Raw genomic sequence first — 16,349 nt, forward strand, 5'->3', positions numbered from 1 at the left:
CAAGACGATGGCGGAGGATTTGGTGTCAAAGCGAAAAGCAAAAGCGCCTATTTGGCAATATTTTGTATTTAAACCCAATGTTATAAGGGAACCATAACATTAATGAGGCAATCACCGTGCGGTCAGCCGTTGTGCGCAGCAGCCCCTCAGCGAAAGCTGGACCGGCGAGGCCAGACACACAGCCATCCAACGTTAAAGATCAAACGCTATACATATATTAAGCATCATGTTTTCTTGTAAAATGTCCGGTGTAATCGGTAATTGTCACAAGTTTATTAACCGGTGGGAAATTTTCCTAACAGTGACATCCCTAATACCCAGCCCTATGTCCCATCCACTTGCCACATGAAGACTAAACCAAAGCAGCTGGATCTCTTGCAGCATAGAGCAGGATTTTCTAGCTACCCATATGTAAATAAAAGGGATAGAGGACTGTTGTTTCTATTAGTTTTATATTGTAATAAAATTTTAAAAAAATGTTAATTTATGATGTAGCTTTTTAAAATTAAATTCAAGTCTGTAACAGGTAAACAAATCCTGCATAATTTACCCTTTGTTGTGTAATAAACCAGCTCATTACCTTTGTGAAGGTGTGTGCTAAATGCATAATGACGTATAATTGCATCAGATATGTTATTGTTTCAATGTTGTTCATTTCGTTGCTGTGGCCCTGCCCAATAGATTTCTGATAAGGACGTGGTGTCAGACACTTCAGGTGACTGTTCCACCAAATACCAGCAGAGTTAAGCACACCCTTATCAGTATTTAATTGAACCGCAAAGCCTACAGTACTCAAGTCACCGGGATGGCGGTCCCAACCAACAGGATATTTTCTTTGGTGTTTTTGGTCTCTGTTTGCGTTTTACTTTGTTTTTTTTCATGGGAACATTTATCAAGCAGCCTGAGGACCAGCAGGTAAGTTGTATTTAGTCTAGGCATACTTAAGGGGAAAGAAGGGAACTTATCTGTAATATTTTCTAGTTAATTTGTTAATCATATTCACTTGTCTTCAAAGAAATCTGTATCAGCACATTTCCAGGTACAGTATTATAATTTAACTGTATCTCACTAATTCTTATATGTTGCATCTATTGCTCTTTTGTCAAATTTCCACATCAGCTGGACCATCGGCTCAGAAAACAACAGATACAGAGATGAAGAAATGCTTGACTTATGGGGTGAAAAAGGAAACTTGAGCACAATAGAAATAGCCAATTTCATAAAAACAAACCTGACAAAGCAAAAAAGTGATCAAATGAGACGCACTACACGCAGTGCTGTGCCTGAGACACCCATGCCCATGCTCTACAGACAATCCTTCAAAAAGCTTCCTCTGTGGGATTTTGATGATATTTATAACCAGGATGCTCCACCCAGGGAGACGGTAAGCATGTTGTGACAAGCTAGGACAGAAACATAATAATTGTATTAACTTTTTGGGTAATCTGCACAGCCACATGTTCAGTGGTGTGTCTTTGGTGTGACCTGCATGAGCTTTCTGTTGCTTTTCCCTAAAGTTATTAATGCAATCAACTCAATTTGTTTGGCTTCTTTCCGGCTGTTTCTTCTTAAATCAATAGTTTTTAGCCAGATAAAGAGGGTGGAAATCACATTGTTGTTGTTTTTTTATTTAATTTCATAATTTTATATTTTATCCTACATTCTCAGACATGTGCCCGATCTCTGCGAAACTCTAAGGACGAGAGCTTCAAGAAGGCTTTCCTTCCCAACATACGTTTGTACATGCACAACCTCAGCATGAGCGAGTGGAACAGGCTTTCACATTTTAACAATCCTTTTGGTTTTATGCAGATGAACTATGATGGTAGGTGTTTCTATGTGTCTGTGAAAGACGGTCGTGTCTAGATGGTTACCCTAGATTTTAAAATCTCTTGCGAGACTCACTACCCGACAACTAGGCTTTCCACGATGATACACAGTGGTCGGGCATACACCGATTCCATTACTTGCCCACTGCCCCCACCGTTGTTTTGCCTTTGTTTATTTATAGAAATAAGACCCATTTAGTTCATTTTTGGCAATCGCCGTGAAGAGGACGGAACGGTCACAGCTGGTGTGCACGGCGCCGGGTGGAAACCTGCAGATCTGCAGCTGGATTTCTTCTAGCATAGAGCAGGATTTCCTAGCTATCCATAAGTAAATAAAGGGGATAGAGGACTGTTGTTTCTATTAGTTTTATATTGTAATAAATTTAATTTAATTTATGACAAAAAAATGTTTTTAATTAAAATCAAGTCTGTAACAGGTAAACAAATCCTGCATAACTTCCCCTTTGTGGTGTAATAAACCAGCTTATTACCTTTGTGAGGGTGTGTATTAGTGCTAAGTGGATAATGATGTATAATAACGTTTAATTGTGTATCTCTATGAGTAAACTTTGCCGTAGCCCTGCCCAATAGATTTAGGACACGGACGTGGTGTCAGACACTTCAGGGGACTTTCCATCAAATACCAGTGTTGTTTCACAAGCTTATTAACCGGTGAGAAAAATTCCTCACCGTCACATCCCTACCGGCTACCGACGACCTATTAACCATTCGAGGTCCATGCCTAGCCTCCACCATCTTGCGAGTGTTTTGCAAATCGAGGGTTACCATCTAGACACGACCGTGTGAGAAAGATTCCAAATGTGCCAATAATGTATTTCATTATCGCTGTGTGGTTTCTAGGTAATGAACATGTACTGTTGGATGAGTGCTGCACAATTAACCCAGTTTTTATCGAAATGGCAATATGGCCTAGTGTAATTTTCTAGGGCTGTCAATCGCGATTAGTCGTATGAGTGGCCACAGTTAATCACGATTAATTGCAATAAATTGTCATGTATTTAATACTCAAATATGCTTGTTTATGCATGGTTTGGCTTTATCACAGTTTGGATTAAAATAAGTACGCTTGTAACGTAAATTAATCTGCGGAAGTAGTGTCACGTGACATAATGTCGTTAGTAAAAATAGAAAAAGAGTGCTACAGGATTGAGTCCTAAAACCCGTAAATGAGTTAGCATTTTAGAACTTCTGGTTCCCTCGTCTGGAAGTAAATGGGTTTTTTGAATGGGTTTTTAGTTAGATGCCTGAAATAAGGTCTGTGGTTAACACAAACTGAAGAGATTTTAACGTCTTGTTCTACGACATAAAACTTTAAACGACATTAAACTCGTCCGCCTGTACAGCCTCGTTTTTTATACTCACGTTCATGCGACTGTGGTGTAATTTCGTTTATAGCCTAATGTTAGCTTTTTACTTCTGGCGATTGCATTCACGCTTCTAAAATCATAAAAGTGGTGTTCATTTGTGGAGATTATCTTGCTGAACAAAACGTGCAAGTATCATAAACGTTTGGAACAATCCCATTGGGTTTTTGTCGAGGGAACCAGGGTGATGATAACTTCCTGGTTGACCTACAAAAATACGTCATCCCTGCAGCACTCTATAGGCCTGTGGTTATGAGGTTTGCTTGCAGAAAATGTCCTTGTTGTGAACTGTTTTGCATCTTAAAATGTATTTGATGTTTTTTTTTGCAGAAGTGATGATTTCAGCAAAGTTGATCCCACAGCAAAAAGAGCCATTACTCGTTCCAAAGCCCGGCGGTGACGGGTGTATCCGCTGTGCTGTGGTGGGCACCGCGGGGATCCTCAATGCCTCTAAAATGGGGAAAGAAATCGATGCTCATGATTACGTTTTTCGGTAAGAAAGAAACCCGTCAATTTTGTTTGTTAGTCCCCAACTGACAATAAGGTTTCAAAGAATTTTGACAGGTAATTCATGGGGATCATATATCATAGAGGTGATGGATATCGGGTGCACTTATCATTCTCTGTTTGCTAAGTTAATATTTACTTAAGGTGGGGATCCCATGAGGAAATGATTTGAACACACGCCTACTAATGACATGGCCTGTCATCAATCTGTCACAAAACCTCACATCTTCTTTTACTGTCAACTTTAACATTTATGAGTTGTTTGAAACACTAGAGAGCAAAGATCATTTTAAACGTATTTGCCTCACCAATCAGGGTACTCCATTATCATGTGAGTGCATTGCGCAGACGAACGGAGAAGTAGAGTTCGTTTAGAAACTTCGGCTGACTAAAACCAACTCTCAAACCGCCAAAAGTCATCAGTCATGCATGTCAAAGTGTGTGGACTTTAAGATTAAAGAAGGCAGCGTTGTGATTTTTAACATTGGTCAACAAGGAAGCGGCTCCAGGATGTTTAAAGGTGCTCTACACGAAGAAGTACTCCGATCTTTTACTTAAGTTAAAGTTGCAATACCAGTGTAAAAATACTCTGTTATAAGTAAAAATCCTGCATTCAAAATTGTACCTAAGTAAAAGTATGCCTGTGCAATATTTTTATAGTATCCAACCTCACTGCTCCCATATATATATGTATATATATATGCTTCTATATTTATCTCACTGCCTCTTTATATATACAGTATATGTTCTTAATATGCCTTTGTACAAAGTAGTTCCTTTTATTTATTGTGTATAACAAACTCTTTTTAATCGAGCTTCCCAGCAAAAAGTATTTCACGCGATTGTACTTGTATAACCGGTGTGTCAATAAACGTCTTGAATCTCGAATCTTGACGTACATAAGTATTAGCAACAAAATATACTTAAAGTACCAAAAGTAAAAATACTCATTATGCAGATTTTCCTATTTCAGAAAAACATATCACTGGATTATAATTTTTAAATACTTATTAAATACTGCTGGATAGCTTAATAATAATAATAATAATACATCATAATTTATTAGATGATTTATATTTTTGTATTAATAATCACAATCTGCAAAGTAACTGATGTCAAATAAATGTAGTGGAGTAAAAAGTACAATATTGGCTTCCAAAATGTCGTAGAAGTAGAAGTATTAAGTAGCGTAACATGGAAATACTATGCTATGTACAGTATTTGAATAAATGTATTTAGTTACATTCAACCACTGCAACCTTATTAATCTGATAAGATTCAACCTTCAAAACACATGACCTGGAGAGAAACATAAATTCCAGTTAAAAAAGAGACAGGGAGATGTTGTACACCTATAATCAAGTGTAACTGTTGCAACACTGGATAGTACGCGTAGGTTGTTATTAAATCGTTTTTCACAGAAAACACGGTCACTCACTACTGCGAGCTACTGTAGCAGGAAGCTGATCGTGTCATAATGGGCACGTGTTGATTTTTGCAAAAACTTAATTCAACTTAAATGAATCATTTTTATTTGGTTAATCCATCTATCCACTTTCTGCCGGGTCCATGTTGCATTAATTTGTAATATCACTAGCAATTATTGTCCGGGAAGAACTGGCGATTACTAGTGATTACGTGAGGTGGTTGGCTTATTATTAACACGGTGTGTTTCCGTGTAACGTATCGGCGGATGCCTCTCTCATTCAGCAGCATTGTTATGTCTGTATAACATTACACTTCGTTGTTGAAAACATAACCTCCTTGACCCAAGGCTTTTGGCCTTGGCAGAGGTAATAAATAGTGAACTGTCCGTCAAAAAGCAACTGCTAATACTAACAAGATCCTTAAAATAGATGTTCTTGACATGCCCTTCCAAAGAATGTGGAAGTGAACTCATCCAAAACTGAGGGCTCTTTCACATTAGGTGATGCGTACCGTGCCCGAGTACAATTGCCCCCCCCTCTCCACTCAGCTTTCACATTAGTAAAGTTGTTCTGTAAAGTTGTTCCGTACCCGATATACACTTGCTTGAGTACTTGAGTACACTTGTTGGATTGTTCATTGTGCTACACCCCACCCCTCCAAAAAAGTTCATTCAAATCCATCTCGGACTTTTGGAGTAATCCTGCTAACGGGCAAACAAACAAACAAACCAACAAACAAACAAACCAACAAACCAACGCTGGTGAAAACATAACCTCCTTCCTAGGCCTTTGGCCTTGGCGAAGGTAATAATTCCATATCGGCCCTGCTGGTTCTCCATCATACTTTCATATGTTGACCACGAAAACCGGTATTAAATTGCATTTGATATGCATTAAAAACATTCAGTTTAATTTGGTGAACCCTGAAGAAAAATATTTCACAAGTTTGTGCCCTTACCCCAGTTTAATCTACATCTGAGGCTTTTATTAGTTTCATCACTAATTGTATAACCAGATAACCTGGCTATTTGTAGACATTGTTTCTGGTTTAGCATATCAGTGTTCAGAACTCAGCGAAGTCAGGTTTACGTTCATTGTCATCAGAAAGTTCCAGTGAACAAAATGGTTTGGGCGTTTTGCCTCAAGGAAAAGCTAATATTTAATTTATAAAGGCCATTCTCACATTCGGATCTGTTTGTGCGGCAGGATGAACGGAGCAGTCGTCAAAGGTTTCGAGGAAGACGTTGGAAACAGAACATCGGTGTACGTTCACACGGCCCACTCCATCACTTCGTCGCCGTATCTTTTAAGAAAGTTCGGATACACTGTCCCTCATGACGAGGTACTCAAACTAGAATGTTATATGTAATATTGTAATGGTTTATAAACCACACATACACACTCATCTGTCATCCTCGTCCTTTTGGCAGGGTATAAAATACGTGATGATTCCTGAGGGGATGAGGGATTTCAACTGGCTCCAGGGTCTTCTCCAAGGAGAACGGATCGCTGCCGGACCATATAAAAACCGGAGGTGAATATCAACTCTCTATATATTATTAGTCAAGGGTAACATGCACACACAACCACAAAACACATATACAATATATCCAGTGCTGGCACATATTGGATTGGGCCTGGAAACGTGTCGCCAGGTCACCATGTTTATGGAAACAGTCTAATATTTGACGCAAGTGAACATTTATTTTTAAAGTAATTTTACTCACAAGTTACTAAATTAGTGGAAGAAGGCAAGCAGCCATCAGTTAGTACATTTTATGGAGGTTACAAGTCATGAGATACACTATATGCTCCTTTGCGGAACACTTTGGACTCATTCAAACTCGGATGTATATTATATATATCGTATATAAATTAATCGATAAATGAGGGCTGTCAATCAATTAAAATATTTAATCGCAATTAATCGCACAATTTGTATCTGTTCAAAATGTACCTTAAAGGGAGATTTGTCAAGTATTTGATACTCTTATCAACATGTGAGTGGGCAAATATGCTGCTTTATGCAAATGTATGCATATATTTATTATTAGAAATCAATTAACAACAAAAAACAATGACAAATATTGTCCAGAAACCCTCACAGGTACTGCATTTAACATAAAACAATATGCTCAAATCATAACATGGCAAACTGCAGCCCAACAGACAACAACAGCTGTCAGTGTGTCAGTGTGCTGACTTGACTATGACTTGCCCCGAACTGCATGTGATTATCATAAAGTGGACATGTCTGTAAAGGGGAGACTCGTGGGTACCCATAGAACCCATTCTCATTCACATATCTTGAGGTCAGAGGTCAAGGGACCCCTTTGAAAATGGCCATGCCAGTTTTTCTTCGCCAAAATTTAGCGCAAGTTTGAAGCTTAAAACTCAGCTTTAAAACTGAGCCCGCTACAACCGAAAAATCACAAGTTGTGCTCATGCGATAAAGAAATTAGTGGCATTAAAACGTATTTGCGTTAACGCCTTATTGTCGCGTTAACTTTGACAGCCCTAAAAAATTATATAAAATTGCAAATAAAAAATATTTTGTCCCTAAAATCAATCAATAATCAAGATCTCAATATTGATCGAAATAATCGTGGTTATCGCTTTGGCCATAATCGTGGAGCCCTAGTGAGTATACGACTTCTGTACGACTCGGATTATACTGCACGAGTTGTGCTTGAGTTTGTAAAACGGATGTTTTGATAGTTTTTCTGTTGTTAAACGCGGTGCCCATTTGCTTAAATTCATCGAGACTTTTCTCAGTTTTTTGATTCTCCGTTCACCGTGGTAATATAATTGATAAACAAGTAATTGCTATACAAATGGTCATTTTGTGTGTGAAGTATTCCTGTAATCCTGAATCACTAAGAGCATAATATAACTCCAATTTTGTCTCGAGCTCCAGCAGAGAGTTTTAACTGCATTGTACAGACAAGGGAAGCCAGTTTTTGACTTTATGTTTCAACCCTGCAGGCCATGGACGTACTACTGCGGGGGGTACAATGAGTCCCGCTTCTATGTTCTGGACCAGGATTTCCTCAGATACATTCGAAACAGGTCAACCTCCTCTCACAACCTAACCTAACCTTTCACTTTATATGGTTTGTAATATGTTTGCTAACATTAGAAACAATAACAATAAAACCAACAGATAAAAATGATAGAAATAGCACAAATATAGAATCAAGAGTTTATGGTCTATTTGGAGGCTTTAGTTTGTCTTGTCTTATAGATAAAAGACTGATTTTTATTGTATTTAAAACTGTTCTTTGCCCACAGGTTCTTAAAGTCCGTTTATCTGAATTCTACTCACTGGTCGATAGTCAGACCAACCAATGGGGCGTTCACTCTCTTCGTGGCTCTGCACACCTGTGACATTGTAAGTTAATAATACTTAAACTTATCCACATGCCATCTATACTGTAGGTGTCCACGCCCCTATCAACATGAAGTATGCACACAATAATTTATACAGACATTAACTCTAAGAAAAAAGATGTGATACAGTAGGTCAATTGATTTTTTTTCCCACCCCTACTATATAGTGTAGATAAAGTGTTTATTAGTGCTAATTGGCAGATCATCTTTGGACAGAGCCAAGCCAGCTGTTTCCCTCTGTTTACGGTCTTTATGATAAGCTAAGCTAATCATCTGCTGGCTGATCTTCTCGTCTAACTCTCCGCGAGCATTTGAATGGGCATATTTCTCAAAATGTCGAACTTTTCTTTAAACAGATCTTTTCTATGTGTGAGTTATTCTCAATCGCACCTCTTCTTTTTTGTCATTCTCAGGTGAGTGCATATGGATTCATGACTGAGGACTACGGAAAGTACTCTAACTACTACTATGACAAGCACGTTAAAACCCATGTCGTTTTCTACGCCAACCACGACTACAGGATGGAGATGAGACTGTGGAAAAAACTACACGACAGCAAAATACTTAAGCTATATCAAACAGAGTCAAAAACAGAGACAGAAAAGCCGAAGTAACACTGAGACACTGAGGGTGCACCTGCTTCGAATGATATCAGCCAATTGAATGGACATTATCAACAATTATCAGCCTCATAGATATGGATTAGAAGGGGCCTGCTACACCTACTAGTAGGTTCAGAAGGCTGATATCATCTATTCACATGGTTCATCACCGATACAAATACAAGAAAACAATGCCGTCCTCTAGTGACCTTAGTTAGTATGAGAGTAGCAAAGGTGGAAGTCAGGTGGCGTATTATAAGTAAGGGATAATGTTCAGCGAGCCGGTCATTGTTGTGAAAGACTCCCCGACAGGGCGATGCTGCACCCCGACACGGAGCCCTGAAGGGGATTCTTTCACAACAATGACCCGCTATTGAGCTATTCATTAAGGTCTTAGGTGCAGTGTCCCATCAGGATGCTCCTACATATTATACAGAGACACATTCTGAATTTATACAGTGAATAAAAGATACTATGAGATATTGGGTTTGGGGGTCCTCTCCCAAGAAAATTTCCGTTTTTCAAAATAACCGGTTAACAAAGGGAACTGTATATACAAAATACATATATGGAAATAAGATTGATTGGTTTATATTAACCAGAAGTATAAAACATTACAGGTCCCTTATAAATTAAAAAAAAAAATTGAATTTATAAACATTTTTACTGTATTAATTTAGATATTTTCCAAAGTAAAAGTCCCTAGAAGTGTATGATTCAACTTTTTTCCCATGGTCTAGTGTTAAAAAAATGAACAATAATCACCCAAAAGGCACCCAAGTATCGTGACAGTAACGAATCGAGAGATAGGTGTATCATCCCAGCCCTAGTGCATAGTATACTGTGCATGTAGCAGCGTCATCATGGAGAAAGCTACGTCAGGTCACGATTTGTTGGGATTTGAATACATGAAGAACACAGCTGGGAAGATGCAGCACAATAGCGAGTGTTGAGCTAGTTTATCAGATCTGAAAGGAATGCAGTTCTGTGAAATTTTATCAGTTTTGTCAGAGTTCATCTCCACATTCTTTAAAAGGGCACTTCAATACAATACCTCTGCCATGGCTGAGGTATTGTTTTTCACGGGCGTATGTCTGTCTGTCTGTCTGTCTGTCTGTCTGTTCATGATTACTCCAAAAGTTTGTGATGGATTTGAATGGAATTTGTTGAAGGGGTGGGGTGTAGCACATTGAACAATCAATTAGATTTTGGTGGCAATTCGGATCATGATCCGGATTCAGGAATTTTTTTAAGGATTACGTTCAGTCTGAGCATTAAGACCGCAGGGTATAACACATGCACAGTGTAACTGATAACACGTTGATGACGCATGACCCCGCCTTCTTCTTTCTGAGAGCAGAGAGATAAGTGTGTGGCAAGACTTTGAGTTGCGGGAGCTGCTGGCCGTCCGCGGTGAGAAAGAAAAAGGCGGTAGATGACTGGATGAGAGACAACGTAGTGTAACGTTATACAGACATAACAAGGCTGATGAATGAGAGAGGCATCCGCCCATACGTTACACCTTGTTAATAACAAGCCGCCCCCCTCATGAAACCGCCAGCTGTGAGCTGTGATCTGTTTTTAAAGTCACGTGTTGGCGGAGGTCTGCGCTCTCCAAGTGAAATTCTAGTTTACTTATATATTCTATTATTTATTCCTCTTTACATTTCCACATTTATTTTCCTATTCTTTTACAGATTTATTCTTTATTATGGCACTCCTACGTGCGGAAGAGTAAACTGTCACTAATTATATACAGTCTATGCACTAAACATCGTACAGTTCTGTTCTTTTTGTCCCTCATGCTGTCCTTTAAGTTGGGAATCTCGGTGTCTTTTCTTTGCTCCTTCAACCAACTCAGGTTGAGGAGAACAATAAACAAAATTCAAAGCTCTGAGAAAAATAACAAACCAAATCAAATAGAACCAATGTTCATCTGTCTGGGTAGTGTGTTTGTTTTCCCTTTAAATGGAGTGTGGTGTGATGCAGGCTTACCGGTACGATGAACGTGATGTACGTGATGAAGGCCTAAGGTTGAAGGCCTAGGAAGGAGGTTGTTTTGACCGGCATTGGTTTGTTGGTTCTTCCTGTTTCTTTTCTTTTTCTGTAGCTGCTTGCCAATTCTGTATTGATTAGTACATGGACATTTGTGATTATATTCTTTTACTTTATTGGTGATCTATCAATTTGTAACCCCATCCTATATAATTATGCTTAAATACCAATAAAAAATTGATCACAAAAACAAGAAAAAATGTTGTTTTACTTTTGTACAGCACTTTGTAGGCGGACGTTTGACTGGCATTATGGTAGTTGACTGGATTACAGTCCAAAATACCACACAGCAACGAAACCAACATTTTACTTAAGTCCTTCTAATTATGCTTTAGTTTATTCAACTCAAGCCATACGCTGATTATTTTTTTGTAAATGTCTTATCAAGAAAACACACAATGACATGAATTCTTACCCAGATAAATTCCTACTCTCAAATGTAAACAAAATACATTGACTTAGCTAGCTAGAATAGAATAGAATAGAATAGAAAGCTTTATTGTCATTGTATTAAATACAACGAGATTCACAGTTTGCCACTTCTGGTCAGTGCTTTAAAACAAATACTTGACAAGACTAAACGAGGCAGATAAAACATATAATGGGTAAAAACACACACACAGTTATAAAGTAAATAAAACAAGTAAAACATATAAAGGGTAAAACATATAACAGATAAAACATATAACAGGTAAAACACACTAAGTTATAAAGCAAAATAAATCAGGTAAAACATATAAAAGGTAAAACATATAACAGATAAAACATATAACAGGTAAAACACACTAAGTTATAAAGCAAAATAAAACAGGTAAAACATATAACAGGTAAAATATATAACAGGTAAAACATATAATAGGTAAAACATATAACAGGTAAAACACAAAGTTTTTAAGCAAAATAAAACAGGTAAAACATATAACAGGTAAAACACAAAGTTATAAAGCAAAATAAAACAGGTAAAACATATAACAGGTAAAACACAAAGTTATCAAGCAAAATATAACAGATGAAACATATAACAGGTAAAACACATAACAGATAAAACATATAACAGGTAAAACATATAACAGATAAAACATATAACAGGTAAAACATATAACAGATAAAACATATAACAGGTAAAACATATAACAGATAAAACATATAACAGGTAAAACATATAACAGATAAAACATATAACAGGTAAAACATATAACAGATAAAACATATAACAGGTAAAACATATAACAGGTAAAACATATAACAGATAAAACATATAACAGGTAAAACATATAACAGATAAAACATATAACAGATAAAACATATAACAGGTAAAACATATAACAGATAAAACATATAACAGATAAAACATATAACAGGTAAAACACATAACAGGTAAAACATATAACAGGTAAAACATATAACAGATAAAACATATAACAGGTAAAACACATAACAGGTAAAACACATAACAGGTAAAACATATAACAGATAAAACATATAACAGGTAAAACTATAACAGGTAAAACATATAACAGGTAAAACATATAACAGTTATAAAGCAAAATAAAACAGGTAAAGTAGATGTAATAAATGAATATAAACAGAAGTCTTACACTAGAGGTATGACACAGATGTAATGTAAACAGAGGTAATTACATCAAGCTATGTTAGCTTAGCTATGTTAGCTTAGCTACGTTAGCTTAGCTACGTTAGCTTAGCACAACGAACACTCACCAGAGAATAGGAAAACACAATAATAGTGAAGTCCTCCAACAGAACTTCGACCCGTTACTCCTTGTAACTCATTTTGGGACGTATTTTGTTCAGAAAAAACGTTCAAACTAACTTTATGTTGTGTTTCTACTTTCTACTCTGCTGTTAGCTGTTAGCCTTTAGCTAGTAACTAACGTCTCACTCTTCCTCTAACCGGTAGACGCTATTGTCGTTAACTCGCTGCAGCGCCACCACCTCCCTCTACTGGACAACAATAGGTACTGCAGGTGAGAAAAGACCGGGAATAAACTCATCATTATTATAGATATATAAGCACTGACTTATTCCCTAAATCTTACCAATAACATCTATCCACCATACAGGAACTTTACACGAATTAACTCATTATTAGAACCAATAATGAACTAAAAGATCAGGTCTCCAACAATATAAGACTGTACTGATAATTTGATATTTCTTCTCCCTGTTTCAGAGTACGACGGAGTGTTAGGGCCACATTGAGGGGGAAAAACGACTTTTTTCTTGTAAAATTACGACTTTACTCTCGTTATATTACGACTTTACTCTCGTAATGTTACGACTTTTTTTTTCGTAAAGTACAACTTTATTCTCGTAATATTACAACTTTTTTTCTCGGAAGATTACAACTTTATTCTTGTAATATTACGACTTTTTTTCTCATACAATTACGACTTTATTCTCGTAATATTATGACTTTTTTTCTTGTAAATTTATTACTTTATTTTCGTAATTTTACAACTTTTTTTTCTCGCTAGCTATGTCTAGCTATGACTTTATTCTCGAAATCTCAGATTATTTTTTTTCCTAAATGTGGCCCTAATACTCCGTCGTATCATATAATTAATTTTTCCATCTATTTTTTTTTCATTCATTCGTTTAACTTTACCATCTTTCTACAGAATTGAAACAGGCACCACACAATATTAATATCTTAATTATATTTTCATAGTATTATAGTTCTTCTGACACCAAATATTGTGACAGATGTAGACAGTAAAATAAAGGTTGGGATGATCTGGTGGGCAACAGAGTCATTTTGTAATGTGACTCAGATGTGTCTGGTTTCATGTTTAGACATGATTTTATCATTTTGATGGAATGCAAGACGTGTTATCTGTTCTTCTCTCATGAGACAGAACATCTGCGGCTCCAAAAATAACATTGTGTAACATTAGAAAGTCTGGTGAGGTCACTGTAAACTACACCCAAAGTGAAGCTTCATTTATACTTTATCTTTAGCAGCCAACAAGTACAGTACGCAACTAGCTCCAAGGTATCTACATGGCATACACAGTATATATATGTATATATATATATATATATCACATTGAAATCAAGATTTTCTTTACCATAAGTGAGACCTGTGTACAGACAAAAAAAATATAAATACAATAATTGAGTACAACTCTTATTGATCCTCTTCCACAAACTGGGAAGCGGCCTGGCAAAAAGTTTAATATATAATAAATATATAAATAATCCACCAAACACAAGTTTCCAAACTTTTTTTTCCCAGTTTATATATATTTTTAATCTCTTTTAATTATGACTTTTTATTGTGCTTCTTGTGTTGTAATTTATTATATGTAATGTCTTTTTCTTTTTTTTATCTGTACCTTGAGTCTGCAATAAAGTTTGAATTGAATTAACTTCCATTTATGTTCATCGCTCACTTGATGCTCCTCTGGGAAGCGGCCTGGCAAAAAGTTTAATAAATAAATGAATAAGTAAGTAAATAGTTATCATGGTATACATTGTTCAACACAGGCCATTTTGGTAGAGACATTAAAGTTATGACAATAGAATAGAAATTATTTTGTTTTACTTTTGTACAGCACTTTGTAGGCAGACACGTTTAACTGGCTTCATTATGATGATGTTGTACTAAAACATACAATTGTCTTTCAGTTTTTTGTAATAAATATTCTTATGATAAGCAGATACATTTTATTTTATTTATTTTTTACATCAGAGGAAGCCCCACAATTTACATTTTCATTTTATTTATCATTGTTGTAGGTCTATGGTACGACAGAGTATTAGGGCCACATTGAGGGGAAAAAAAATCTGAGATTTAGAGAATAAAATCATAGGTTTACAAGAAAAAAAGTCATAATATTATGAAAATAAAATCAGAAGTTAACGAGAAAAAAAGTCATAATATTATGAGAATAAAGTCATAATATTATAAAGTAGTAATTTTTTCTAGTAAATTTATAACTTTATTCTCGTAATAGTACGAATTCTTTACATGTATAGTTGCATATATTTTATGTTATATATATATATATTTTTTAACAAATTAGGAAGCCCCACAATGAAGCAGGGCATCAAAAAATTGAGTCTAACTCTTATTGATCCTCTCCACGGAAATCTTTAGTAAAAGGCGAAAGATTTATACGATCTGAAGAGAAGTCAGAGTTTACATACAGACTTAAATTTACTTACACACCAAAAAAACTGATAATAACCTGATATTTTCAGGTGGAATTTCATTTCATTCTCACTGTACAATATCATTTTCCACTTGTGTAATTTTGTTAATAGTCTGTTTATTGTCAATACCGTATATACTGCTCCTATTTTTATACTTCCTTCTATTTAAATGTTTCATATTTTGTAACACTTTGTTTAGCTCTTTTTTTTACTGTGTTAGCTGATGCATCTTGTTTTTTGCTACTGTACGCTGACAATTCCCTCACTGCGGGACTGATAAAGGAATATCTGATTTTATCTCTTATCTTAATGTTGTTCATATTGTTTGTGATAAAATCATCCCACACAGATTATTTATAAAGATTAATGTGAACTACTAACTTCACAAAGGCTGCAGATTTCATGCAGAACAACGCCTCCCTGTGGTAACACACCACTATTAAAAAAAAAAAAGTTAATAACATTGGGGTTTAATTTGGTGGTGGCAAATGCAATGGAAGATATCCATCAGGATACAGCAATAATCAATTTAATGATGAATATCTTAGTTTTAGAAATACAAATGTTTTTTTTTTCATTGTAGTTCACAATAGTCTTTATAAATGATCTGTGTGGGATGATTTTATTACAAACAATATGAACAACATTGCAGTTTGTATGTAAACTTTATTATTTAAATGTATATTATAAACTAACTATAACTATATATAAATAATATATGAACTTAAAAAAAACGAAAAAGGAAAAAAAAAAAATCAGACGAAAATTACGTTTTATTTCAAACAATATGAATGTAATATAAATAAATAAAATAATATATATATAAATAAAATGAAAATAAATAATAAATGTAATAAATAAATAAATAATAAATGTAATAAATAAATAATACATTTAATAAATAAATAATACATGTAATAAATAAATAATAAATAAATAAATAATAAATGTAATAAATAAAATATAATATGAATGTAT

General features: G+C 35.5%; 1 protein-coding gene and 1 non-coding gene across 3 annotated transcripts; one reads left to right on the forward strand and one right to left on the reverse strand.

Annotated features, from left to right (window-relative positions):
- The first annotated feature begins 29 nt into the window (after positions 1-29).
- LOC119479783 (alpha-N-acetylgalactosaminide alpha-2,6-sialyltransferase 1-like) lies at positions 30-9,519 on the forward strand. Of its 2 annotated transcripts, XM_037755727.1 has the most exons (9): positions 30-915; positions 1,120-1,384; positions 1,669-1,825; positions 3,545-3,707; positions 6,355-6,490; positions 6,579-6,682; positions 8,134-8,217; positions 8,440-8,539; positions 8,952-9,519. In XM_037755727.1, exons 1-9 carry the CDS (start codon positions 806-808, stop codon positions 9,150-9,152), a joined length of 1,320 nt encoding a protein of 439 aa, XP_037611655.1. In that variant the 5' UTR covers positions 30-805; the 3' UTR covers positions 9,153-9,519. The 2 variants fall into 2 exon arrangements, with proteins under 2 accessions (XP_037611655.1, XP_037611656.1); XM_037755728.1 differs by lacking the exon at positions 1,120-1,384.
- Positions 9,520-15,243: 5,724 nt separating this feature from the next.
- LOC119480065 lies at positions 15,244-15,359 on the reverse strand. Its single transcript, XR_005204807.1, has one exon. It is a non-coding gene; the product is annotated as a U5 spliceosomal RNA (small nuclear RNA).
- Positions 15,360-16,349: the final 990 nt, after the last annotated feature.

The sequence above is a fragment of the Sebastes umbrosus genome, chromosome 20 (assembly GCF_015220745.1).
Source record: "Sebastes umbrosus isolate fSebUmb1 chromosome 20, fSebUmb1.pri, whole genome shotgun sequence".
In the NCBI taxonomy this organism is placed as follows: domain Eukaryota; kingdom Metazoa; phylum Chordata; class Actinopteri; order Perciformes; family Sebastidae; genus Sebastes; species Sebastes umbrosus.